The sequence below is a fragment of the Cupressus sempervirens genome, chromosome 10 (assembly GCF_028749045.1).
Source record: "Cupressus sempervirens isolate cs-2001-9-10 chromosome 10, ASM2874904v1, whole genome shotgun sequence".
In the NCBI taxonomy this organism is placed as follows: domain Eukaryota; kingdom Viridiplantae; phylum Streptophyta; class Pinopsida; order Cupressales; family Cupressaceae; genus Cupressus; species Cupressus sempervirens.
Genome location: NC_143127.1, coordinates 95,697,923 through 95,724,625, shown reverse-complemented (window position 1 = coordinate 95,724,625; position 26,703 = coordinate 95,697,923). Strand labels below are relative to the sequence as shown.

Sequence of the window (26,703 nt, the reverse complement as noted above, 5' to 3'; positions counted from 1 at the left end):
CACAAAACCTAGCAGTTCGGTTTAAATTTCAGAAATAATAAGAAGTCATTAGGGAGGACACATGTATCGCTATGCTAGAGCTTGTAGATAAATACGAGCAAGAAAGTTATAAAAACAATTTGAGTGTAATAACCGAGATAGTTATCTGAATAAGCATTGCGAGTGCGGCTCTTTTTTAGAAATAATGTTTTAATCACACAGAATTATAGTAAATATATATATATTTTTTAAATATTATAAATATATATATATAACGCATATGCATCCAAACACTATTGTTGGTAAATTCTATAGTGTAGCCAACGGGTGGAATACTATCCGAAAGTAAGCGTGATGATGACAAATCAAAACAGTTCATAATGAATAATGTATGATACCGAAGGGAAGGGAAAGACATAAACATGTAGTAAAACATAAGCGATTGGTAGAAAGAGTATAAGATTGGAAGAAAATCATAAAAATGGTGTGTTCCATGGACTTTTGTGTGGGTTTGAGGGTGCTAATTTGGTCTTGGAGGCAGGGGCGCTACCGCTCGACCCCACCCTATATCGCGACAGGGAGCACGCCTGGGGCTCTACCCCAAGACCCTGCGGGGGCGTTGCCCCTTGACCCCCGGTCAGTTCAATTATCAGTCGTGGGAAGTGTGACCAATTTATGAGACCTGGAGCTACTGCAGGCATGGAGTGTTTGTATGCCAAAGGTGGAGAGGGCACTGGAGCAAGCCTTTCGAGAGGGTGCTACGCTTTGAAGCACTCGAAGTAGGTGTTGGGTTGTCTTGGTGGATGCATAGAGAGCTCGAAAGAACTGATCATCCAATTGGAAGTAGTAGGGCGACACTTAGCTCAGCATACCCAGGCGTTGGAAGCAGAGAAGGCAGCACGAGTGGCTATCAAGGTCAGCTTGGCTAAGGAGACAATATTGTGTTAGCAGAGGCTACAGATGCAACATGTTTTGGAGACCAATTTGGTGCAGGCACGAGAGAAATGTGAATGTGATGTGGAAAAAGATCTATCCTATTATAATTAGTCATAGTTAGTATATTTTATTTTGTTAATCTGTCTCGGATATTTTGTAATTGTCAGAGACAACTTTACATTTTGGGGGGGATGATGTTGTCGGTAAATTCTATAATGTAGCCAACGGGTAGAATCGTATCCGAAAGGGCGCATGACAGTTGAATCACCCCTTCGGAAAAGTATATGTACACCGTCCAGAAGGGACCTCAGAATCATCATCATCATTGTAATCATTGCAATGAGCATATTGTGTAGATGAATAAAGTATCTGTTCTGTGTTATATCTTACTATACTACATGCGATAAGTATCCTTTTACCCTGTACAGTAAACAAACACATCCAAAATCTCTTTAAAAAAAATCATACACCTGCGCATCAAAAGCCCGCACCAGAATCGGTAACTTAGCTTTTCAAAATATTTACCTCTTTGGAGTTTTTTGACAAATAAATAAAATTTAAATAGTAAATACAGAATTAAAATTTCAAGATTTAAACACACAACTAAGAACCACAACATTAGGCATGAGCCTACAACACAATGGTAAATTGTGAGCCTCTTATCTGAGAGGTCTTGGGTTCGACTTTACACAAGCTTAATAAATAATAATAATTAATCACATCACATAATAATAATGAATCTTAGTTTTGGCCTCTTAACAATCAAAAAAAACTAAGAACCACAAGATTTATTCACTGGATATTAGAATGCAAATGATTGCAACACTAAATATTAACATGCATATGCAACACAATCTACTTCAGAAATACTAAAGAACCTGGACTTAGTGCAGATGAAGTTGTTGGTCCTCTGAATTAATCACAACCACGTGACAAAGCAAGAGACTTGATGTGGATCACTGGAAATTAAATGCCTGCACTTATCACATGAAATCAAACCCTTTCCTCAACACATAGGTTCCCATGTAATTAACACAGTCCAAACTATTGAATATCACTGCCTACCAAGAGGAAACAAGATGTTTTTGTCTTTGATGTGGAGGACAAGTACACAGCTTGCTGCCCTTCACTAGGTAACGTGAACTGGGAAAGCACTGCGCTGCACATAAATTAGTGGTGTCATTGCAAAGAGAGGCTCCGGCAATCAGATAAGTCCCAAGTCAATTTAATGGAGGCTGCGATATACTAAGTTTTTGGTTGACGTTGATGCTGTTACATTCACGCTGTTTCCTTTGCATTAAACAATCTTTTCCTGGACAAACATAACCTCTGATTTAAGATTATAGAGGCACAATTCACTGGCTGAGAGATCACTAACTCCAAGTGCAAATGAGGCTATGAATTTACAATTCAACAGGCACATAAAACTGAAACCCTTGGCAAGAACACAAATTCCCTGATTGACAAAAAATACACATGCATAGAATGATATGCGATTCATATCCATCGCTTGCTTTAATGCTTACAGGTTGCTAAAACAAACTAGAGGCTTCAATGCCACTCTTCCCCTTAGCTTCAATGATACATCTCCCAGGCATACACATTAAAGATATAAAGTTTTTCAATTTGAAAGTATAAAATTTGCTTATGTTGCTGGCTTTGAAATAAAACAATTTAATATCTTTCCCCTCTACATTAAGTTCAAAAGATTTGAATCTTTTAATTGTAATTTCTCCTATGGAAAGAACAACACCCAAAAGCTGTAATAAAGGAGTCATAGGAAATAATACGCCACTGAACAAGAAAGGCCTCCAATATAATATTAATTAAGTTAATTAATACTCAATTAATCTGTTAAGCCTCCATTTCCTTTTTATAAAGTTCCACATTTGAATTATGATATTGAATTATAATTCCCTTCAAATTCCAAGACAGCTTAAAAAGTCAACTAAAATAATAAGTCATTATTCGACGATAAATCACTTTTAATTATTGACTAAGTCACACTTAATTAAAAATTTAATAAATTAAATAAATGTCTTAATAATATTACTCCAAGGAATTCAATCCAAGTTGAGCAAAAACAGGGACATTATATTTTAGTAGAAGAATTCATGTAGACTGAACATCAGTACCACATTCACATTGATATTGTCTCAATGTTCTTTGCATGGGCGCTTAAGCTTGAGACAGATGAAGACGCTGTTTGGGCAAAGAAATTTTGTGTGGAGGAGGATTGTCTGTTCAGTTTAACAACAATGGCAGCCACTGCAATTCCTCGCAAAGCGTTGAAGTGTAAAGAAGGTGACTGGTGGGATTGCAAAGGGAATGAGGGTGATATTCACCACTTTATTGTTAAAAGTGCAAACACCAACATTGATGAACAAAGGGCAGAGACTTATGTGGGGAGGTTGGCTTTCAAAGATTTTCTTTACGTTTGGGAGGCGATGGGTGAAGTGGAGAAAGAGGCTAGCAAAGACAAAAGGCTAAAATTTGATCTTCATGACTACTGGGTCAATGATCTGGTGTAGCCTCGGAATGACAAGAAATTCTTTAGACACACATGATGTGTTTTGTGCACTTTCCTCCATTTCATATGTTCTGAAATGCAGTGGTGTTTGGTGGAAGAGGCTATGCTCAAAGAGGTGGAATTCATTGCGTATGTCAACTGCAATTAAAATTACCCTGTGAAATCTAGGGTGAGGTCTCTAAAGCATGGTCCGGTGGACAAATGATTCCTGGGGCTCTGCCCCGGCCCAATTCCCTTATGTTATAGTACAGTGATACTCAGTATAGTATTATGATTAGCAGGTTGTTTGTTTAGTTCTTGAGTCTCCATTTTGATCTCAAGAGACATTTTGTGGGGATTTTAGTTTCTATTATCAAGAGGTTATATGGTCAAGCGATTTCATATGGTGGTTTCCAGCTAGTATTGGGTATTGGCTGGTTTCCAGTAAATACAAAGAACAAATCTAACACGTTTTTTAAAATTAATATAAAGGTACAGCCCCTAGCTGCTATTATTGATTAAAAATAAATAAAATTTAATGCTGTAAAACTATTTCGCTTATGCTTTTCTAAAAACTTTAAGCCCACCTGTATCTGACTCTATAAATACAGGGGAAAGATGTTCTTAGAAGCTTATTTAAGATATGCAAATCAAGGCATAAAAAATATCAAAATAGCTTAATCTTGAGAAATCTCTTAAATTTCCTTGAGATCAGAAAATTCACCTTGAGATTAGAAATTTTCATCCATTTGAGTATTACAAACCAAAATTGTCTGCACTGGAATACAACCACAAAAGAAGAGGTGGAGTATAGGGCAAAAACAAGATGGTACATGAGAGAACATAATAAATGAAACGATATTTATAGTTTATATCGAGCAAAAGGGATGAGTTTCAGGAAGAAATGATCAAAGATGTTTACAGAGTCCAGTGAGCTCCAATGTTAGCACTAGCAGTTACTGAAATTTGAAAAATAAAAAATAGAAAACTCATAACAAAAAACAATCAAATATTGCTTAATCATAAGTACACATATATCAAGCATTATTCTGTAGTAATAGGAGAGAGAAAATATACCAGATGGAACTTAGTTATGAATATTGAAAAAGGATCATTATCTCACATGTAATAAAGACAAAAGGCGGCTATACTCTCGTCGTATATTGCGATGGAACTCCTTATACCTCACAGGCAAAGGGGAAAACAATTTTTCAACTGTAACAGTAGTACCAATCTGGCGTGCTATATTGTTTTTGGAAATAATCAGACCTGAATGATCGAATATCAACTGCGTACCCACAGATTCATTCTTAGTTCTTGTTTCAATGGTCACATTCCCCAAAGCACAAAGTGAGCTTAATGCTTCTCCACGGAATCCAAAAAGACTCAATGATTGAAGGTCAGAAAAGTCTGAAATCTTGGAAGTGTGATACTTGAGGGTTGCACTCTGCAAGAAAAGCAAATCAATTAGAAGGTGTAAACATTCTAGAACAAACTAGACCACAATCATTAGTACCCAGGCAAAGCAAGATGACTGTTCTATCTTTGAAGCATTCCTAATCTTAGTGACAAAATGATATCATAGTTTTAAACTTCAAAATCATTAAATACATCTTATTAAATTCACCAGTAATCCAACCAAGCATTGGACTCTTGAATAGTTAATGTTGATAATCGAAGGAACGTATAAAAATTAAAAAATCTTTTAAGTTCCTTAAAGAAAGCATTTGATAAAATCGTATGCATGTATAAGCATTCAGAAAGCCATCAAATCTCATTTGCAGAAAGACATTTATTGTTGCACAAACTAATTAGGCTTGAAAATTGAGAAAATATTCAATAAATCATTTGTAATTCCTGGCTGATGGTATTAACAACCTAAAAGATATTACTTGTTTTTTATCATTATTAAAAACTAACTAATATATAATTGCATCATAAGAGACAATGGTTAAAGTGGCAGCACAAGACATATATTTCAACAATGCTGGTCTGCTCAGTCAAGCATCGGTCCTAGCCCCAGCACCAGAAAACCCCACTACCCACATCTGCAGATAGCCAACAGTGGCATCAAAAATCTAGAAAAACAGAATACAAATAGTAATGCATTTCAGATGTCTCTAGTTTGTATCTTTTGTTATGCCTTCTACAGATAACAATGTGTACTGCGACAGTCCTGGAGGGTTCAACCTTGCATTCTAGAAGTTGTTTCATCATCTTGAATCTTATAATTTGTTTTTGAGGATTTGTTCCATGAAACCACTGAGCATGAAATGTCTAATACAGTTCTAAAGGCACTCAATAGAACTGCCAAAGAAAATATCCGTAGACAATAGCTTCAAACCACCTCCATCTCCCCCCATGAGGCACTCAGCCACAAGCTGGCTTTCTATAACCAGCATTTATTACAGATGATGGATGATTTTATTCACCAATTACTATCTCCAACATCACTAGCCCTAAGGTTTGCCACTGGACACAAAGAATGTGCTCTCATCTATTAAGAGCTGAAACTAATCATCACATCCTCAATCAAAACTGGACCTGTTGTATTTTCTCTCTCCAAAAGATAGAGAATGAGGAACACTTCATTTTTGGATATCCTGTTGACAATGAGATCCAGGGAAGATATTACTACCTCTATAGGGACTCAAACAATAGTTTATCTTATTTCTTCAGAAATTCAAACCAGCAGTAACTAGGGGCTCTAGGCCCCCCACATTGACCACCTATTTTTTCTAGCTCACCCAAGCAACAAGGAACAGGCAACACAAAATGACATTTCAATACCAGTACATCACATATTACCGTTGATAGATAAGTTGGGCAACACTTCTCTTAACACAACATTACTGCTTAGAATACTTAGATTCCACAGCCAACTATCTCTCAACATCATTGATTTGCTCCTTCCCGTCAGTATGACTCAATCCCATTCCAGTGCCAGAGATCTAATACTTGCCAATTGCGCCCTAAGAAAACAAGAACAGACTCATAAAACAAACTTATTTTCTATTAGGGAAGCTACATCAACCTTGGATGTTAAAATAGTTTCTAGAGTGTTTTGATTATGCCGTACTTATCCTAGGTTAAATTTATCATGTTAAATTTTCTATTGACATTAAAACAGATGGACTGATTTACTCTAGTCATCAAGAATCCAATTGGAATTGGACATATCTCAAAAGAGTTAACAAATGAGATATCACTTAAGGAGTAAGATAAGATTTGGAAGCAAATTATAGACTATAACACATCATTTTGTTGCAAAAAGTACTTTCACTTAGGCCATATAGCATCTAGATATAAGGTGAAAAACCGAATACCTCAAACCATGCAATAAGGTGGCAGGAAGCATGCTTCCCTCATAAGTTAAACATGTTGCACGTGTTTCCTCTAATGCTTCGAATGACTTATTATTAGAGGATTGCCAATGTAATAGGGAACACTTTGCTTCTTGATAACCACCAGTTATAGGAGCAAAAAGTACTGTAGTATCCTCTCACTGGCAAAATACTCGGCCTTTATGAAATCTTCTCTAACCCAGATCAGAAAGTTAACATAAAATTAGCATAAAAAGGAAAGAAAATGAAATAATAGATTTAGTTAGTTATGTCGGCTTGAAGGAAGTTACAAGATCAAAAGAGTCTCCCTTAATATCAAGACCAAAGCTGGCTAAGCCTTCCTCTGGCATGTTTTTGCGTGTCCTTTGGCCCTTTAAGAAATTTTCTAACAAGGAATGGAGTTAAGATGTTATCATCTAAGAATATTTACAAACTACAATAAATCAATATGTATTAGTTGTTCCTACTTCTTTCCAATATGAAGAAGATGAGTGTTGTCCTAAATTTTGATATCACACAATTGAGAAAAACCTATGCGATTTTCTCATGGATTTGTAGGTGTTACCTCTGAGCTTTGATGTTTCATAAAAGTAATTCATCATCCCTTGAATTGACTTGAGTTTCACGTATTCAAAACATTGTTTTTGAAGTTTTTTGTCAAGTTAATCATCTTAATGCTTGTTAGGACTGGTTAAAACATTTCTTATTTACCATATTGGCTGATTTAAAACAAACACGTTACTTCTTTTGATGCTTTTAGTTTGGTTACTAATGTCATCAAACAATGTGACCAAAAACTGAAACCAATCGTAACAAGGAACAAGAATGAGGGTGGAAGGGAAGAAGATTTGTTTCAGCCTATAGAGGTGTATGAAAAGAAAGGCAAAACTCAGTCATATGGGCAGATTAGCAAGGATGAAGCTGATGGTCTTCTTATGGACTACAAGGCTGAAAAAGGCACAACCATGGATCAGCTATTTCGGAATTCAAAGGAGTCTCCATGCATTATGGCATCATGTCCGTGTTAGAGAGTAAAGTCCACCAACACAACTAAGAGACGGGGGGGGGAATCAATTGTTTGCTTAAACAACTTGTATAAACATTATCAAATCCAAAACATGTAGGCAATAGATGCAACAACCACAAGATAATAATCATGCACAGTGACACAAGATGTGTTAACTAGGGAAAACTCCAATGGGAATGATACCCACAAGATGATGCACTAATATAAATGTTCCTTGCAAAAGGATGTGACCTTGTTAGGAGCCAAATGAATACAATCAGTACATATAGTCCCTATTAGGAGACACTGAATCCCTATTAGGAGATTAAGTGTTGTTCCAACCCTATTAGAAGTTGATAGGAAGTCAATTGAACCCACTACCCAAATTGCTTATGAATTGTCTTCACTAAATAATTCTCAAAATAACATATCCAAGGGTGCACTAACTAATACATCAACTTCTCTTGCCAATACTGTTACTTTGAAGTCCTCGACACATCAACATCAGCCACTGGTCTAATCTCATCAAATTCAGTTCCAAAGCTCGCATAATACAATTATCATACATTACAGCACATATGATACCTTCCAGCCAAGGAAAACATCTTTCCTTTATACTATGTCCTCAAACAATTAATTGAGTCGGCCTTGAGGCTTTCCCAATGTAAATATAAGACCACAATAATACATTACATCACACGTTACATTACTCTTTACACTTCCCAGAAAAATATTAACAAAAGTCAACTTCCAAGGACTAACCCACACATTATCCTTCACACGTCTTCATAGAATGATCACCAGATTTTGTCATCTCGAACATAGAATCATGAAGATGTCTTCAGCCAAAATTCAACCTCGTTGAACAAGCTTTAACCTCACGAAAAAGATATAACTCAAGTACAAGTACTCTATTTACTCCAACCTGTTCTGAGAACAGTCTTCAACAAATCTTCAATAACTTCCATGAATCTTCATGAATCTTTTTGTGCACTTAGACACAACATCAGAACACATTCCTAAATTCTAATATAATCCTGCAGAACATTGTTGTCCTGCATTTTGTCATCACAAAATGTTGGTAACAGCACGAAACTTTTCCAAGCTAGTTTCGTGTTTCTCTAAGCTTGAATTTGATATTTAATTATTTAATGTTGATCGATTGATCCATTTTAATTCAAATATCAAATTGTTCTACTGAAGGCCTTCGTCAAGTCTTTTTCGTTTTGCTTTCTGTCGAGCCTTTGCTTGATTTTTGAAGCCTTAATCGTTTGTTCTTTGCTTTTGAGCTTGTGTTTGCTTGATTTTTGCCCTTTGGTTTTGCTCATGTCATGCCTTTAGTTTTTTCCTTCGACTCGATCTAACCTAGAGGTCAATCGAAGTTGTCAATCAAAAGTTATGCCCGTTTTAGTGCCTCAAAAGTGGACATTTTAGGTGCAACAGCACAAATTAAAAATATGATGTTATATTTTCAATTTGACATTCACTTTTTGAAAAATATAACATTTTATTCACTTTTGTTATGTTTTTAAGTTACTTTTACTTTAAATTTAAACTTAAAGTGACTATAGTGCACTTTATGTTATAATTTTAAGTTGAGTTACTTTTTAATTTTTCACTTAAAATAACTATATAACTATATAGTTTCATTTTAATTTTTTGTTTTAAAAATCAAATGCTTATTTAAATGTTACTTTAAAATGATGTTTATGTATTATATTTCATAATATGATAAATAAATATTGTTTATGACCCATTTTGTAACACTTTTATAATTTTAAGTGAATTAAATAACCTAAAGACTTCAAAAGTGGACATTTTATATGCAATAACATGTAAAATCCATCAAAAGTGGACTTTCTACATGCCATTGCATATAAAGTTTACTTCGGTGGAACTTTTTGATGTCATTACATCAAAAGTTCACCATAAGTGGACCTTATTTATGCCTTTGCATCAAAAGTGGAGTTTTCATGCTTATGCATCCAAAAGGTGAGTTGCATTTTAAAGTATGCACTCTCCTCCAAAAGGTCCGATTTTAACTTGGATGCATATTCTAAAACATGCCATGCACCTAAAAAGGTCCAATTTTGAAGGAAAGCATGTTTTAAAATATGTTATGCATCCCAAAATGTCTGATTTCGAAAGGAAAGCATGCATTTGGCCTCCAAGAACACGATTTTGCTCATAACTTGTGATTTACTTGGTGGATTTGCATGAAATCTTCTCCATTGAAGATGTTTTTCCTTGGCAATGATTTTCTTTGCATCAAGAATGGATTTGACATGCAGAAAATTATTTTTTTGGAGCTTAATCCTAGGGCATGTTTTTGAAGAAAACTCCAAATTCCTCCATTTTTGCTCATAACTTGAGTTTTTCTCAATGGATTTGCATGGGATTTGTTCCATTTGAAATGTTTTTGGATGGCAATGAGTTTCCTTGCTTCTAAAATGGATTCACTTACCTCAAAAGCGTTTTTGATACTTTCATAATGGATCACGTTTTTGAAGAAATTTGCAAAACAATCCATTTTTAATGCATGTTTTCCCCCCCAACCAAATCAATTTGGCATCTTTTGGGGATTACATTGCATTGTAGTTCATGTTTTGAGGTTTAATGATCAAAACGTTTTGATTGTACCACATGAGAAAAAAACATTTTTTACCAAAAACGTCTTGCAAGCATGAACCTTCAAAAACGTTGGATCTTGGAGTGTTTTTAGGGCACGTTTTGGCATCTTTTAACAAGATATGCTTGTTTGCTGCCCTCTTCCATTCAAATTTGCAAAGTTGGACAAAGTCTTACCATTTTTGGAGAATTTTTCAACATTGAAGCATCTTCTTCCTTCATTTTTGGCTCTTTAAACTCCAAGTAAGTGGACATTTTCAAACTTGCTTATCAATTTGTGCTTATCTTGCTATTTCCATGCACATTATTGCTTGATGATTGCCATTCGTTGAAATCAATGTCATGGAAAGTGCATTTTTTCTTTAAAAATGATAACATTGTTCATTTTCTTGTTTTTGGTTTTTTCCCAATTTCCAAATTCGAATTTGATTGTTGAAGTGCATTGCATATTGGTATTTTTGAGTCACTTTCCAAAGGTATGTTTTTCTTTTAAGTTTTTGTGCTTTGTGCTTACCGATTTTGTCCACTTTGGAGAAGTTACAAGTCCTTTCCCAAAAATTTGTTTTTGCTTCACTTCATGCAAAAGCATCATCACGTTTCACTTCCATTTTCGATGTCACAACACATCACATCTCATCCGAAAAATGCGATTACATGTTTTCCATCTCATTCGCCATCTACACATGCATGTAATTTCACTTTCCGCATCCATTTGCACAACACGATTACACGAAATACCTTAGGTGTGATTGCATCTCAAATGTCTGATTTTGATTAAAAGTCACTTTTTTAAAAGTCAAAAAGATGTCATGTGCATATTTTCCCATGTACTCTAACCTTATTTTTCCTCAAAGGCATCTATAAAGTTCATTTTCCCTCAAACGTCATTCCATTTTCACCTCATCCCATCACCCGCACTTACATGTAAAACGCATCCTCCATCCGCATTCACATGTCATATCACTTCCCATTCCTCATTACATGTAATCCATTTTACGTGCAATGACATCTTGAAAGCCCAAGTCACTTTTTAAAAATCAGCAATTTCCAACAACACACATTCCCATGCGCCAAGCACTTTACTTTAAAAAAAAAAAAGTTAAAGGTGTTGATGGAAAGTTGTTCCGAGTTTACATCCAGACATCGTCAAGAAGGTTTTCAAAGTTTCAGAGACTCCAATTTGTGCTGATCTACAAAAGAGAATTCACGACAACTTGAACGAAAAAAAGTTTGATCACATCAAGATTTCAAATGACAATAGACAATTCATCAAAAAGAGTTGGAGGTTATCAAAAGACGTAACATTGTGATTATCAAGGTGAATGCAGCGGTACAAAATACAGGAACTTCAGATCATGTGATCATCTGGGATTGCATCGTCAAGTACAAGCCCTTTCAGGACAATCCCTAGGATTGTTCCAATTCTCTTCCGTTTTTCTTCTTCTTTGCAGTTGAAAAGAGTGCATTACATGAAAAAACATAATTACATGTAATGCGAGTTACATGTGTATGTAAAAAATGTAGTGCGAGTTGCATGTGCAGTTGCGTGTAACCCTATATTTTCTCTTTTAGTTAGACTAGGTCAAAGTTGGTTGAGTTGCTCCCACTTTTTCCTCCACCTTTTTCTCAACTCCTATGCCTATATAAAGGAGTGCCCTCTCATTGTAAAAATCATCTTTTGCTGTATGCAAGAAAGCTCTACCACATTTGTGCAAGCATAACTTTGATTGTGTAGTACAAAATTGGGAGAAAAGTGAATAAAAGAAACAATTGGATTTGAAGTTTTGATTGGAAGCAATTGTGATAGAGAAAATTAGAACTTTGATTGTAATTTGTGCCTAGTTTCTTGATTCATGTTATTATTGTGTGTTCAATAAAAGAGCATAGTGATTTAAGAAGCAATCGGAGCCGAAGCTTTGACTGGGAGCGGTTGTGGTAATATATAGCTAGAAGCTTTGTCTGTAGCTTATACTTCTTTCTTAATTCGCAAAATAGTTAAGTATTCTTACTTTTAGGAGTCTTTGTGCCCTAATTGTAAAGCTTTTCATTTAGAAGTATGACTAAACTTAGACCCAAACCGGTATATTTTCAGCTAGCCTTTGAGTTAGTGAAGGTTTATCAGTATCTCTGTTTACAACTCTTGATAGAAGTGTAGTTAGAGATTCACCCTGCCCATTACTCACTCCACTAGTAAGTGGATTCTTTCTTGATAGTTAAGAAGAAAGGATATTGGTAACACCCATTTTATAAAATCCCTCGACTTCTTGCTTACCTTGAGTTGATCCAAGGAACGGTGAGAAGGGGGAGCCTTCCCTTTAAGGTAGGAGAGAATCTGTCTCACACACTGTGGCTGGTCATCCTCTTTTGCGACTAAATTTTTACCTAAAACTGTCGGTTGCAAAATATCCACCCAACAAACATAACTCCCGAATCTTTGACGTCGTTGAACAAAACTTCCACTGCAACTCAGATAGACATAATAAGAAAACATATATGTTGACATCAATGACAATCCAAGTCATGAATGCAACACATAAGCACTCAATCATCTCTCCAACAGTCCTTACAATCTCCCCATAAGAATACATCACTCTCTCTAAGGCATTCATGCTAACAATCTCCTCCTTTGGCATTGATGGCAACATATGATGAAAAACATCAAAGTGTCAACAATACCAAATATATTTCTTCCTCATCTGCCTTCTCTCTCTCATATAGCAATTATACTCTCCCTCATTCATGCTACTCTCCCCCATAGAAGAATAAAGGTGTTTCATGTATATATCTCTCCCATTAACATCAATGACAAAGGTGTCATTATGCCAATTCTTGAAGTTCAATCATCTCCAAGACAATCTGAAATGCTCCCCAAATGTCAAAAGACATTGTTAAAACTCATGACCAAGAGTCCTCAATGACTCAACTCAACACAAATACTCCCTCATAAAAGAAGCATCAAGCATCCAGTCCTAACATAAAATACAACTCTAAATAAACTAGACTGATACAATCCTTGCATCAATTACTCTGAAGAAGGTTGGGGCATAACCCCAAGCATACCTCTCAAGTACTCAAATGTATACTTAGCCAAAGGTTTAGTAAAGATGTCTCCTATTTGTTCCTTTGTGCTAACATACTCCAATCTGATTTCTTTCTCCGCTGCCTTTTCCTCAAAAAGTGACATTTTATTGCAATGTGTTTAGTCGTTGTATATACAGCTTAATAAGTATATAGTAAGGGGGAGAATTATATCAATATAGTAAGCATAATCACAAGGGGAGTATAGTAGATAGAAGAATGATTAAGATGGTTTATAATGATGATCCACAACTTTTGAAATTTTGTTTTGGCCACAAGTTCTGAAGTTTTTAGAGTACATTATACTTGGCCAATTTTTTGCATGTTGCTATCAATGCCAAAGGGGGAGATTGTTGGCAATTGGGCTAAGGTAGCATGTCTAGAGTTGTCATTAATGGCAACATAATGTAGTATTAAGATAGCACAAGTTAAAGGTTAAGTTTTGTATAAGGATACTTAGAAAATTGTCCAAGTATAAAATAGAATTACAATGTACATGCAGATTGTTTTGTTTGGCAAGCTTCACTAAGGAAAGATATAGTTTAGTGAGCTTGAGGGAAGATAGTATGGTCATCATAGAAGACATATGTAAGGCTGCTAAAAATTTTGTTATGTTTCGGGAAGATTTTCAACGACAGGTATAACATCGCAAAATGGGGCAACTAACAAAGTATTAGCCTTTTGCTTAAGAAATTTTTTGACTTGTCAAAACAAGATCTGGACAAGGTAAGGATGACATCCTAGATGTTAACTCTTACATGGAAGAATGTTATATTTAAGTTTTGGAAGCATGTGAAGAAGATCAAGGCCGACAGATTAAATTTTCTGGTATAAAGGAAGATCACTTGTTTAAGCGAGATAGCCAATTGTATCTTTATGATATGATTTCTATAAGCGCACTCTGTATGAACTGTATTTGTATATATGCGAATTTGTTGGCTTTAGAAAAGCAAAGAAGTTGTATTTGTATATATGCGAATTTTTTGGCTTTAGAAAAGCAAAGAAGTTGTATGAATGTTTTGATGTGAAGAAATCCAAAGGACTGATCAAGTATAAAAGATATCAAAAATTGTCAAGTTTTGGTATTGCTCTATATAGCTTGTGAAGTTGCATATGTTTTGTATGAGCAATGCGCTCCCATTTTGTATTGTATACATAACTCCTAACATGGTTGAGTCTTCCAACAAGAACAGATACACTATATGCAAGTAATAGACTCCTAATAGGGTCAATATCTTTCACAAGATACTTTTAATTAGTAGATCATTTTGTTGGTACCATCCCCATCGGGGTTTTCCCTTGGCCAAAGTTTCCCTAGTTAACAAAACATGGTGTTATGAGTTTCTTTATGTTGTGCATGATTCTACTTTCCAATTTACTCATACATGCAAGTTTAAGAGTTGTAAATGATATCCATAATTGGGCAAAAAGTTGTTTAAAGCATATGACTGAGTCACCCCCCCCCCCACCCCCCCCTCTCAGTTATATTAGTGTACTTTACTTTCTAATAGTCTGTTGGTTGATGACTATAGGATTAATGAAGCATCTTTTAGATCAGCTATTTGTGTAGCAACAACTACGTGTAGGCATGAGGATATTATTCGTATGATGATAATACTTTCAGCCAGCACAATGTTGATTGCATGAAGCATAGTAGTCTACATTTTGAGATGGATGTTGATTGGATATTCGAGAAACCACTATTTGAGTTGGATGATGGAACACCTCCTGATACGAATCAAGAGTTTCAGATCGATTCTAACACATTTGTTGAAGGAACGTAAGGTTGATTACAAATCAGCCTCGGATAGAGACTTGGTTAACAGTATGGCCAATGTGCATAAAGGGAGAAAGGACACGGCAGGTGAACATCCATTGCTTGATTCTTCTCCTAATAAAGCTAGGACTCGGCCACATTTATCTAGTACCTATGGTTACTCTACTGTCAGGGATGTTTAGCACGATGATGGCACTTGGGTAGAGTCTATTCAATATGGGATGGTTGAGCTTGGTCTGCTAGATAGTGTGAATTTTTCACAAGGATTTTCATTTTATGACTCTTAGCATAAGGTACAGTTACAGAATCCTAGAGTTGGTTTGGGATTCTCATAGAAGGCAATAGAGCATCACATTATGACCACATTGTATGGGGATGCATTTGGTTCTCTATTCAACCCACTTGTAGACGACTTTCTTTTCTGATTATGCATAGGTGTGGGATGGGTGGTAAATTTGATATACTTTCCTCTATGAAGGAAGTTGTGTCCAACAATAATGATGTTTTGCGTCTTCAGTATAGTTACCATACCAAAATTTAAGTTAGAGGGGCTATTTATGGAGATTCAATATTCCAAATGGCTCAGATGGTAGATGGTCTTTTTGTTTGTGGAACCTAGGAGGATCAATCACATGGACAGTATTGTCTCAAGGAGCTAGTTCGCACAATGTTGAGCTCCCACCTTTATTAGACTCTAGTGGTGCTTGTGATCCAAGTTGGAGTGAGGATTTTCCCACATATGATAGTAGTACATAGCAAGTTGATTCAATAGATTATGCACATGGTGTGATCCAAATCCTAGTATTAGTATGATTGGTGCATTGTTGTTGTGGGGAAATGATGAGCAGTTTCAAAATTCTAAACATGTTATTTGTATTAGAGTAGAGTAACGACTTGGTGGAGCAGCTTCCTTGAGATTGATATGGGCATCCAGGCATTTTGGTTACAATATGCAAATACCAATTACTTGAGGGCAACAAATCTTTGAGAAGGGAGGACTATAATGTCCATTTTTCCTGCCATCAACCTTTGATACGTTATTAGCCTTTTCCGTCATACTCTCATGGGCTAACCAAGCCCTTGTTGAGGGTCAGTGTGAGTTTCTACATAGGCATCTACACTTTCAAGCAAATTGGAGTCGATATAATAGGGGTTCCTGATACTTACTCTCTATGTAAGTCAGTTGGGGTCCGTGTTTCCAATTATGCAGTATTGCACCGATGCAAAGCCAAGGAGGTAACAACAAAATATCAGTCACAATGTTGAATGATTACCCAAGGTTCACTAGATTCTCCAAAGCACCCAAATAGCTCTCAAATGCACAAATTCGAAATACACTTTGAACTATCTATTTCAACACCACAGAGTGTTTTCTCAGACTCAAAATGACATGTTTAAACAGGTTTTACAATCCCAAAACCAAGTTCATGCATAAACCCAAGTTACCCTCCTTGACTAGGCTATTCTCTTCATTAGTACAGCAGACCCTGTTTTCTTGACTTTTCTCCCAAACTTTACAAAACACCAAGCAAATAAATATGATTTTTAGATACCCTTTTCAGAGTTTTATAACATATCCAAAAATGAAATATCACTTCTTTGGAAAGATTGTACGGAACGGGCCATTTTGTCTCAAAATTAGGCCTAATTAGGCCACTTTTACAAAGCAAGTACCCTTTAAACTTAACTCCAAACTTCCAAACTTTCTACAGTATGGTATTTTGATGCCAAACTAAAGATTCTTCGGTCCCTTTGCCAAGTTGACACTTCTACACACCCTTTCCAACAAACCCTCTCATTAAATGGCACAAAACAAGGGTTTTACAATTCTCCCACTTTCTATCACTTCTAGGATCCGTTCAAAGTTCAAACACCATATTTAGGACATGCCCTAACTCATCCAAACATAAAATCATACCCTTATTAAGGCAAATGCTCTGCTGTTATACCTGTAGCAGCATTTTCCTCTTCTTTTTCCACGGTTAGTCACGGTGATCACCCTCTAAATATGTCTCCCTGCACTTAACTTGGTTAGTAGCATTTGAAATATGTTATAAAGGATCCATTCTCTAGGAAACAGCAACAAAACACCCAAAGAATGGATCAAAGGTTCATTAAAACCGCAAAAAAAACAGTGAATTCTTTGAACAGTTACAGCACTGTTATAATGATATAATAAAACACAGAAATTTTACTGCTTCAAGAACACTTTAAACAGTCATGACATGATCATATGAAAGCCCTAATTCATTCCACAAGAGTTAGATGATGGAAACAATTAAGAGACAACGAAAGTATTCAACAAGATAGTGCAAAATGACAGGAAAACTGAATTTCATTCACTGCAGATCTGTATTTCCATACAGTATCCTCTTATTTTCTTCTCCTTCTCATGTTCATAGGCCTCTCTAGGCTTTATTAACTCTGATTATAACTTATTCTAACTTCCTATATTTGGTTGTGCTTATTACAACAGCAAATAAATCCTAAAAACCCAAGATCCTTAACTAGCCATTATGGCTTATGTTCAAATTTGAAACTTTTAATAAAAGAAAAGACTCCAACCAACCCCTAACTAATACTAACATCTTTTAAATGGACCTTATTACCTATTAAACCTATTAGCAAGCCTCTCTAGACTCCTAAGGCATTATTAGCCCATTTACATTGCATTTTAGATCTAAGGTCTCTATTAAGACCTTTAGGACATTTATCCATTACATTGTATTTTTCATTAAAAGGCCATAATAGGCTTCAAGATGTTCCAATTTACTGGCTTTGTTGTCAAGATCTCCTCCTTAGTCCTTGGTGTCTTCATTGAATCACTTGTCCTCCTAGATGCCCCTACATCATGCACTTCGAGCGTCTTGTTGAGAGCTTTTTGGCAAGCTATCATACATGGCTTTATGAGTTCGACAAGATATTTATTTTAATGTATGAATATTAAGTTGTTTTAATTAAATGACTTTAAAATTAAAAAGGGGAATTAATAAGTCACTTTATCTTATAATATTATATTATTCTCTTAAGTCGAAAAAAAGAAAATTAAAAGGGAAAAGAGAATAAAAAATGAAGAAACAAACAAGGGAATTTGAAAAGTAATTCTATTGTGCTTAAAAGGGGAGAGGGAGCTCATTTTCAGCATGATTGGTTATTGATTTTGGATTTCTTTTCTGTCTTGGAGAACTTTTAAAAAGCTACAGCTTTCAGCAGACGAGAGGATGAAAACCCTCAAGCTTGGATATTGGACAAAAACCCATTGTCGATTGGAGACATCGCGAAGGTGTTTCACATTGTATTCCAAGTCCATCTTTTTTGTTATCCAATCAAGTTGTAGTTATTATAACTACGATTGGATTTGATTCTGATTTTGCTGAAGATTATAGTGTAATATTCATTGTGGGATACTATATTTTCTACTGCCAATTTGTATTACTAGTCATTAATTGAAATAGAATTGCATGCAGATCTGTTGTTTCCATTTCGGTGTTTTACTTTGAGATATGTTGGGGAAAATATCCAATTCGGGATAACTTCATCAGCCTATGAGGATCAAGAAATAGGCAAATCCTTTGAAATATGACACACACGAAAAGGGAGACATTACAACAAAGTCCTTGCTTGTCACCTTCTTGGGTTAAAATGTACCTAATTAGATTGTGGCATCATCAACCTTCAGGGACAAGAAGACATATATGAGCAGATTTCAAAGACATCATCATAATTCATGTTTCTATCCTTCAAATCAGATCCGAGGTGGGAAGTGTTCATGCATTTGTACTTGCTTTTGCTTCTTACTAAGGGAAGTTAAGTTTGTAAGCATTATATAATGTTTTGTCCTCAAACACCATTTTGTAACAGATTACTCATTGTAGACGGAGGCTACATGGTCTCTCTCTTTCCCTCTTTTGGGATAACCTATTTATTGCATCTTCATGATGGATGTAGCTCTTGGGAGCTATTGATGAGTCCTCCATACTGATGGAACTCTAAAATTTTGGCAAATTTTAGAGTTCCAAGCACCATAGCAAAGATAAAATCTTCAGATCTTATCCACTACTTATATTCAAATAATATGGTTTAAAATATAAAAGTCATGATGAAGAGAACTTGAGAGGCAGGAAAGATGTTTAAGAAATGTATTGTAGCAAAGCTTACTGGCAGCACATGAGGTGACAACAGTTCAAGAAGACGTAAATAAAGAAATTGATATAACAGAGATGAAACTGAGTTCTATTCTACCAGCATCAAGATAAGAATTTTAAACTGGATGTGGGTATCATCTAAAGCAGAGAGTGAAAGGATTGGAAATCAAATTAGAGTAGATGTTTTTACATACTCACATGTGTATTAGACTAAGCCAAATGATCATCGGGCAAGAAATAAAGTTATGTGCCGTCACGAATGGAGTGCAAAGAAATGACCAAACTCACTAGGTGACACAGTGCAAGAAACTCCAGACTTAATCAATATGACAGAAGATACATAAAGTGAGGAAAGACATTGTGGAAAGCATCATTGACCATAACCAACAATAAGCAATCTATTATGAAGTTCCAACTTAGTGGTGCAACTTGGGTAAGTTGTCATTTGCAGAAATTCTATGGAGTTCGACAAATTGAATATGAAGGCAATAATTATTAATGGTAAACGTGAGGTCAACCGCGTGGAAAAGGGAATAGCACAAAACGAACCAACACGAGGAATCCTGGTAAAAAAATCATGGTAGAGCACCCAACGCACTCCTGCGCTGTTTACAATGTCTCATGGAATTCTGCATCAAATAATAACCACCTGTGACACCAATTTGCGCCAAGGTCCATATTGCGGGAGCATACAATTGAGAATGGTTGAAGCCCGATGCCAATGCTAATAGAGGCATATAAATATCAAATTTCTCACCCGACATGAATATTTGTGGAGTAAAAAATAAAGAACAAAACAATTTGTGTCATCTTTGCAAGTCCATACATAGTTGTGATTAAAGATTGATGCGGTGAAATTTCATGGAGAAACAAAATCGAACATTTCCTGGAAGTAATATCTCCTTGCTAAGTATCGCGTAGGGATCAAGGCATAATGTTTGATCTAATATCTTCTAAAGTCACCTCTACATACAGCAATCTGAAGCCATCGAAAAATAAAATTCCCCAAATTATATTAACAATCATAATTTAGGTATAAGGAATTAGTTTTATATTTGGAAGAGTCATATTCATTGGATGTAATCAAGTGACTATTGAATATTATATAAATATCAAGTGCAAGAGACATAACAAAAGATATTCGAACAATCATATTCTAGAAGAAGAAGTATTTATATTATTTTGTATGGAGGGATGAGGAGCTACATTATGACTTTATAATATAAATTCAATTATTTTATTTTTATAATAAAACGAAATGTCTTTTGTTTATTTTTTAAATGGCATGGAGATTTAAACTGCAGATGGTTCGTCCTTTATAATTATTTTTTAGAATTCTATATACAATTTAAATGTCGGATAAGTGGACATGGTCATTTAGTATTTTAAGTTCGATTATCACAAATATTGTGAAATATTAAATTGTTTTTGTATCTGTGTCCAGTTTGTCTCCCTACCAGAGGAGTTAAAGTTCAATCTAGACTAATTTAAGATTGTAAAATATTTCATTTGTCGCATCTTGATTATTTAATTGTTGACAGTATAAGTATGTGAAACATTATAAAGTTGTACGTGAAAATTCACTGAAGTCGACTCTATTGCCCAGATGAGCAGAGGCACTGTCTTTTTATTATTGAAGTCTAGAAAATCTATAACTTCCTTCTTACAAGCATCAAATTCATTATTAACAAACCCTCTACAAAACATTCAATTATTTCAAGTACTCAACATTTTGTTTCAGTTTCATCGAGTTCAAGGACCTTGCCAACCGAAGAACTCCAAAGCTTAAATTCGCTTTAGAAAAGCACTGAACCAAGTAATCAGGTTCGAGGAGAAGGTCTACCCGCCTAGGTGTAGCGGAGCCTGAAGTGCAGGGGAATCGAGAAGTATTCTCATTCATTGGCCAGAACTGATTGAGAAGTCCTATCAGAGAAGTGGCAGGCTCTTGCATTTCCAATCTGCAGTTTTGGGATCCAACAAATTGCAACTTTGTTGGGTAACTACCCATTATATATCTTGGAAGTTTACCTACTTTGATTTACAAAAGATCTTGAGAAATTATACTCACCTCATTCGAGTCCACCAACAGATTGGCGACTCTACTAGGGAGAGTTTCTCGCAACAAGTATTGTACAGTTAACTAGAGTTTTAGATTTTGTAAGACCAAAATCAATAAGTAGTTGTATCAGTTTTAATTGGAAGCATAATCTATTGAAAACAAGAACCCAGAAGATCAATACATTCCTCAAAAGACGTGGCGACTCTATTCAATAAAGTTTTAGTTGGTAACTCTATTAAGGGAGAAGACTCAGAAGGAAGTCATACGATTGTGTACTATGGAGAATATGTACTATGACCAGGAAATAGATCTATGTTACACGATGGAGGAAGTAGACATACACCCACTTGATGCCTTTTCCAATCTGGAAAGATATGAAGGCGAGACATCGGCACATTTGTTCGTAAGGATGTTGAATATTTTTCAGGAGGTACCTACAGACATCATGCCTCCACACAAGGAATTGATAAGAAAGTTTCGCGAGTTGGGAATCTCGCCAAAAGATCCTAATTTGATGCTTCTCTTCCAAATATTGGATGAAAGTCCCAATTATATATCTCCTTTGGATGCATTTTTGAATTTAGAAAAGCAAGAAGATGAATCTGCAACACAATTCTTTATGAGGATGTTTAATGTTTATCAAGAAATATCTTCAAAATACAGACCTCCATCATCTGCTCTTCTTAACAGGATGCGAGAACTAGGTCTCTTGTATGATCATCAATTTCTTAACTTTCTCAAACTCATGGATAATGAACTAGTTGCAGAGAAAAATGAATGCGAGGCTGAAGTTACATATGAGTCAAATGAAATTTCAGATTCAAATGGTGAAGAAATTTGTGGACAGTCTGAGAAAGAATCCAATTATGATGATACTTATATGCCTGCAAATGACAGTGAATTTGAAAATGAGGAAGAGGATTATCTTAGTGTGGAGGATATTTCAGCCTTGTTAGATCTGGAATATCATAAACATATGAAAGAAATGGTCCAAAAAATTTCCCGAATCACCACTATGAGCTAGGCGATGGATTAGTGCATTCTCAAGAGGTATTGGATGAAAGAGATAATAATTCCTAGGATGCATATAGTGAAGATGATATAGAATTGCATATGGCGTATGAACATGAAGAAGTCTTAGGATATATTGCTGATAAAGATATCCATCTTACTGGTCAAGAAGATGATGATTCCCAGAAGGATGAATTTAGTACACTATTTGATGAAACATTTGCTGATCTAGATGAAAGCTCTCATAATAGTAGGCCTCAACTTTCTATATTCTTGAACTTATTGTTCGAAGAAGTGATTGAAGACAGGTCTGAATTCACTATATTCTCAAATCCATTGTTTGAAGAGGATTTTCTTTGCAATCAAGTCCATCAACATCATGATGAAGATAGCAGGACTGATTTTGAAATTGATGAAACTCATGAAGTGTATTCAGAAGGTGAAACATCTTTTGGTCCATCAAATCAGCAGGAGTTGTGTAGTGAGATTAAATCAAATATGCATGGTTCTAAAAATTATCCAAGCATCCCACTTGATCAAAGTTCTTGATAAAGGAGTAGTAGTATTTCCTAGACATGAAAAGAAACAACATCTTGAAGATGGGGCAGATTGTGTGGAAAAGGATATCCAAGAAGATGCTTGTACAACTGCTCAAAGGTGTTACTCAAAGGAGCTTCAATTCAGCAAAGACCACGTTGATGAAACAAAGCCAACATGTATTGTGTATAAAGATGATTCACCTGATGCAGATTTGAAAGATAGACAACAAACCAAGGAGATGAAAGAAAGGCATATGTCAAAGATGGTTATTTTCTAACATTTGCTAATGGATCAGATTCTACTAAGGAACAGTATGGTATCATGATTAGGAGATTCAAAGTGTTACACAATCAGAATCGGGTGTTCGATAGAGGGAAGAATTAAGCTTCACTTTTGGGGAGCCTGGGGCCACCCAAATTCACCTTGCATCATGTGCATGGATGCTTGGTCTGCTCTTCCAGAGATAGCTGGAATCTCATTATGTCTACAAGAGGCATATGTCCCCGGCAAGAGCCACTGATGGAACTCTAAAATTTTGGCAAATTTTAGAGTTCCAAGCACCATGGCAAAGATAAAATCTTCAGATCTTACCCACTACTTATATTCAAACAATATGGTTTAAAACATAAAAGTCATGATGAAGAGAACTTGAGAGGCAGGGAAGATGTTAAGAAATGTATTGTAGCAAAGCTTACTGGCAGCACATGAGGTGACAACAGTTCAAGAAGACGTAAATAAAGAAATTGATATAACAGAGATGAAACTGAGTTCTATTCTGCCAGCATCAAGATAAGAATTTTAAAACTGAATGTGGGTATCATCTAAAGCAGACAGTGAGGGGATTGGAAATCAAATCAGAGTAGATGGTTTTACATACTCACATGTGTATTAGACTGAGCCAAATGATCATCGGGCAATAAATAAAGTTATGTGCCATCACAAATGGAGTGCAAAGAAATGACCAGGCTCGTTGGGTGACACAGTGCAAGAAACTCCAAACTTGATCGATATGACAGAAGATACATAAATGAGGAAAGACATCGTGGAAAGCATCGTTGACCCTAACCAACAATAAGCAATCTATTATGAAGTTCCAACTCAGTGGTGCAACCTGGAGAAGTTGTCATTTGCGGAAATTGTATGGAGTTCAACAAATTGAATATGAAGGCAATAATTATTAACAGTAAAAGTGAGGTCAACCGGGTGGAAAAGGGAATAGAACATAACAAGCCAAGACGAGGAAAGTCTGGTAAAAAAATCATGGTAGAGCACCCAATGCACTCCTGCGCTGTTTACAATGTCTCATGGAATTCTGCATCAAATAATAACCAGCTGTGACACCAATTCGCGCCCAAGTCCATATTGTGAGAGCATACAATTGAGAATGGTTTAGGCCCGATGCCAATGCTAATAGAGGCATATGAATATCAAATTTCTCACCTGACATGAATATTTGTGGAGTTAAAAAAAAAGAACAAAACAATTTGCATCGTCTTTGCAAGTCCATACATAGTTGCAATTAAAGATTGATGCGATGATATTTGATGGAGAAACAAAATCAAACATTTTCTGGAAGTAATATCTCCTTGCTAAGTATCGCGTAGGGATCGAGGCATAATGTTTGATCTAATATTTTCTAAAGTCACCTCTACATACAGCAATCTGAAGCCGTCGGAAAATAAAATTCCCCAAATTATATTAAAAATCATAATTTAGGTATAAGGAATTAGTTTTATATTTGGAAGAGTCATATTCGTTGGATGTAATCAAGTGACTATTGAATATTATATAAATATCAAGTACAAGAGAAATAACAAAAGATATTCAAACAATCATATTCTACAAGAAGTATTTATATTATTTTGTATGGGGGGATAAGGAGTTATATTATGACTTTATAATATAAATTCAATTATTTATATTTATAATAAAATAAAATGTATTTTGTTTATTTTTCAAATGGCATCGAGATTTAAACTGCAGATAATTCGTCCTTTATAATTATTTTTTAGAATTCTATATACAATTTAAATGTCAGATAAGTGGACGTGGTCATTTAGTATTTTAAGTTCGATCATCACAGATATTGTGAAATATTAAATTGTTTCCGTATCTGTGTCCAGTTTGTCTCCCTACCAGAGGAGTTAAAGTTCAATCTGGACTAATTTAAGATTGCAAAATATTTGATCTATCAAATCTTGATTATTTAATTGTTGAAAGTAAAAGTGCATGGAACATTATAAGTTGTACATGAAAATTCACTGAAGTTGACTCTATTGCTCGAATGAGCAGAGGCATTGGTCTTTATTATTGAAGTTAGAAAATCTATAACTTCCTTCCTACAAGCATCAAATTCATTATTAACAAACCCTATATAAAACATTCAATTATTTCAAGTACTCAAGATTCAGTTTTTGTTTCATCGAGTTCAAGGACCTTGCCAGCCGAAGAACTTTAAAGCTTAAATTCGCTTTAGAAAAGCTCCGAACCAAGTAATCAAGTTCGAGGAGAAGGTTTACCCACCTAGGTGTAGTGGAGCCTGAAGTGCAGGGGAATTGAGAAGTATTCCCGTTCATTGGCCAAAACTGATTGAGAAGTCCTATCTGAGAAGTGGCAGGCACTTGGATTTCCAATCTGCGGTTTTGGGAACCAACACATACATCATCATACTATCACTTCTACATGATTGCTTTTGCATTCTCTTTTTTGAAAAGGGATTAGATCTTTCATACATAGGTACCTAAAAAGGCCTTGTATCCAAGACCCATCCTACATTATTTGCATAATAATTTCTTCATTTTATGTTGCACTTAAGGGGGGTGTTAATATGAATTATGTTTTGTACTTGGTAAATTTCTTCTGGGAATTTATTCACATGTTAACTAAGGTCTTAGGTATCATTTAGAATTATTAAAATTCTAGATAATATCTTATCCATATCTTAATTTTTTTTAAGTCTTATTTACTTCTTTCCCTAAGTCACTTAATATTTGTGTCATGTTAGTTGTTCATACTTCATGTTACATCAGATCTTGTCTATATAAGTAAGCTGGTTAGACATTTGTAACATATTCCTATTGATCATCATTTGATCATATCTCATATCTCAATATTCAAGCAAGATCATTTCTTGGATACTATCCTATGTGTTGTGTAGTTTTCACACCATCACCCCCTTGCAACTAGGGACCCCCTCTTTTGCTGCTAGGCTTAGGTGTTGGGGTAAATTTGGCAGCAATCTAAGATGCATGTGGTCTCTTGGAGCAAAACTTGAAAATTTGAAAAATTTGGTCAATTCAAAAAGTGGGAAATTAAGATAGAAGTTAAGCTAAGAGGAGGTAAAATCGGCCTAAGTATGATTTGGAGATGAGACTCCTCTTCATTCATGTGATTTGGAGATGAGATTCCTCTTCGTTTCTAGTAAATGGAGTTGAGACTCCTCTTCATTCCTAGCGAATGAAGATGAGACTCTTCTTTGTTCCTAGAAAATAGAGCTAAGACTCCTCTTCATTCCTAGCAAATGGAGATGAGACTCTTCTTCGTTCACAACAACTGGAGATGGGACTCTTCTTCGTTCCCATCTCAAATTATAAGTGGAGAAAGCACCTTCTCATCTTACAATTGAATAAAGGAAGAAAGATGTAAGGCATGAGCATAGTGATTAAATTCAATTTTTCAATTAGAAGATAAA

The 26,703-nt window shown here is 35.4% G+C and overlaps 1 protein-coding gene across 3 annotated transcripts in view; it reads right to left on the bottom strand.

Annotated features, from left to right (window-relative positions):
• Positions 1 to 26,703, bottom strand: part of PMS1 (DNA mismatch repair protein) — a 274,373-nt gene that overhangs the window by 176,269 nt on the left and 71,401 nt on the right. For all 3 annotated transcript variants that reach the window (XR_016357014.1, XM_089804597.1, XM_089804596.1), the window contains exon 3: positions 4,548 to 4,871. Coding sequence is in view for 2 of the 3 variants with exons in the window: in XM_089804597.1 (XP_089660723.1) it covers positions 4,548 to 4,871 (324 nt within the window). In the remaining variant the exon portion in view is untranslated. The remainder of the gene's footprint in view (positions 1 to 4,547; positions 4,872 to 26,703) is intronic.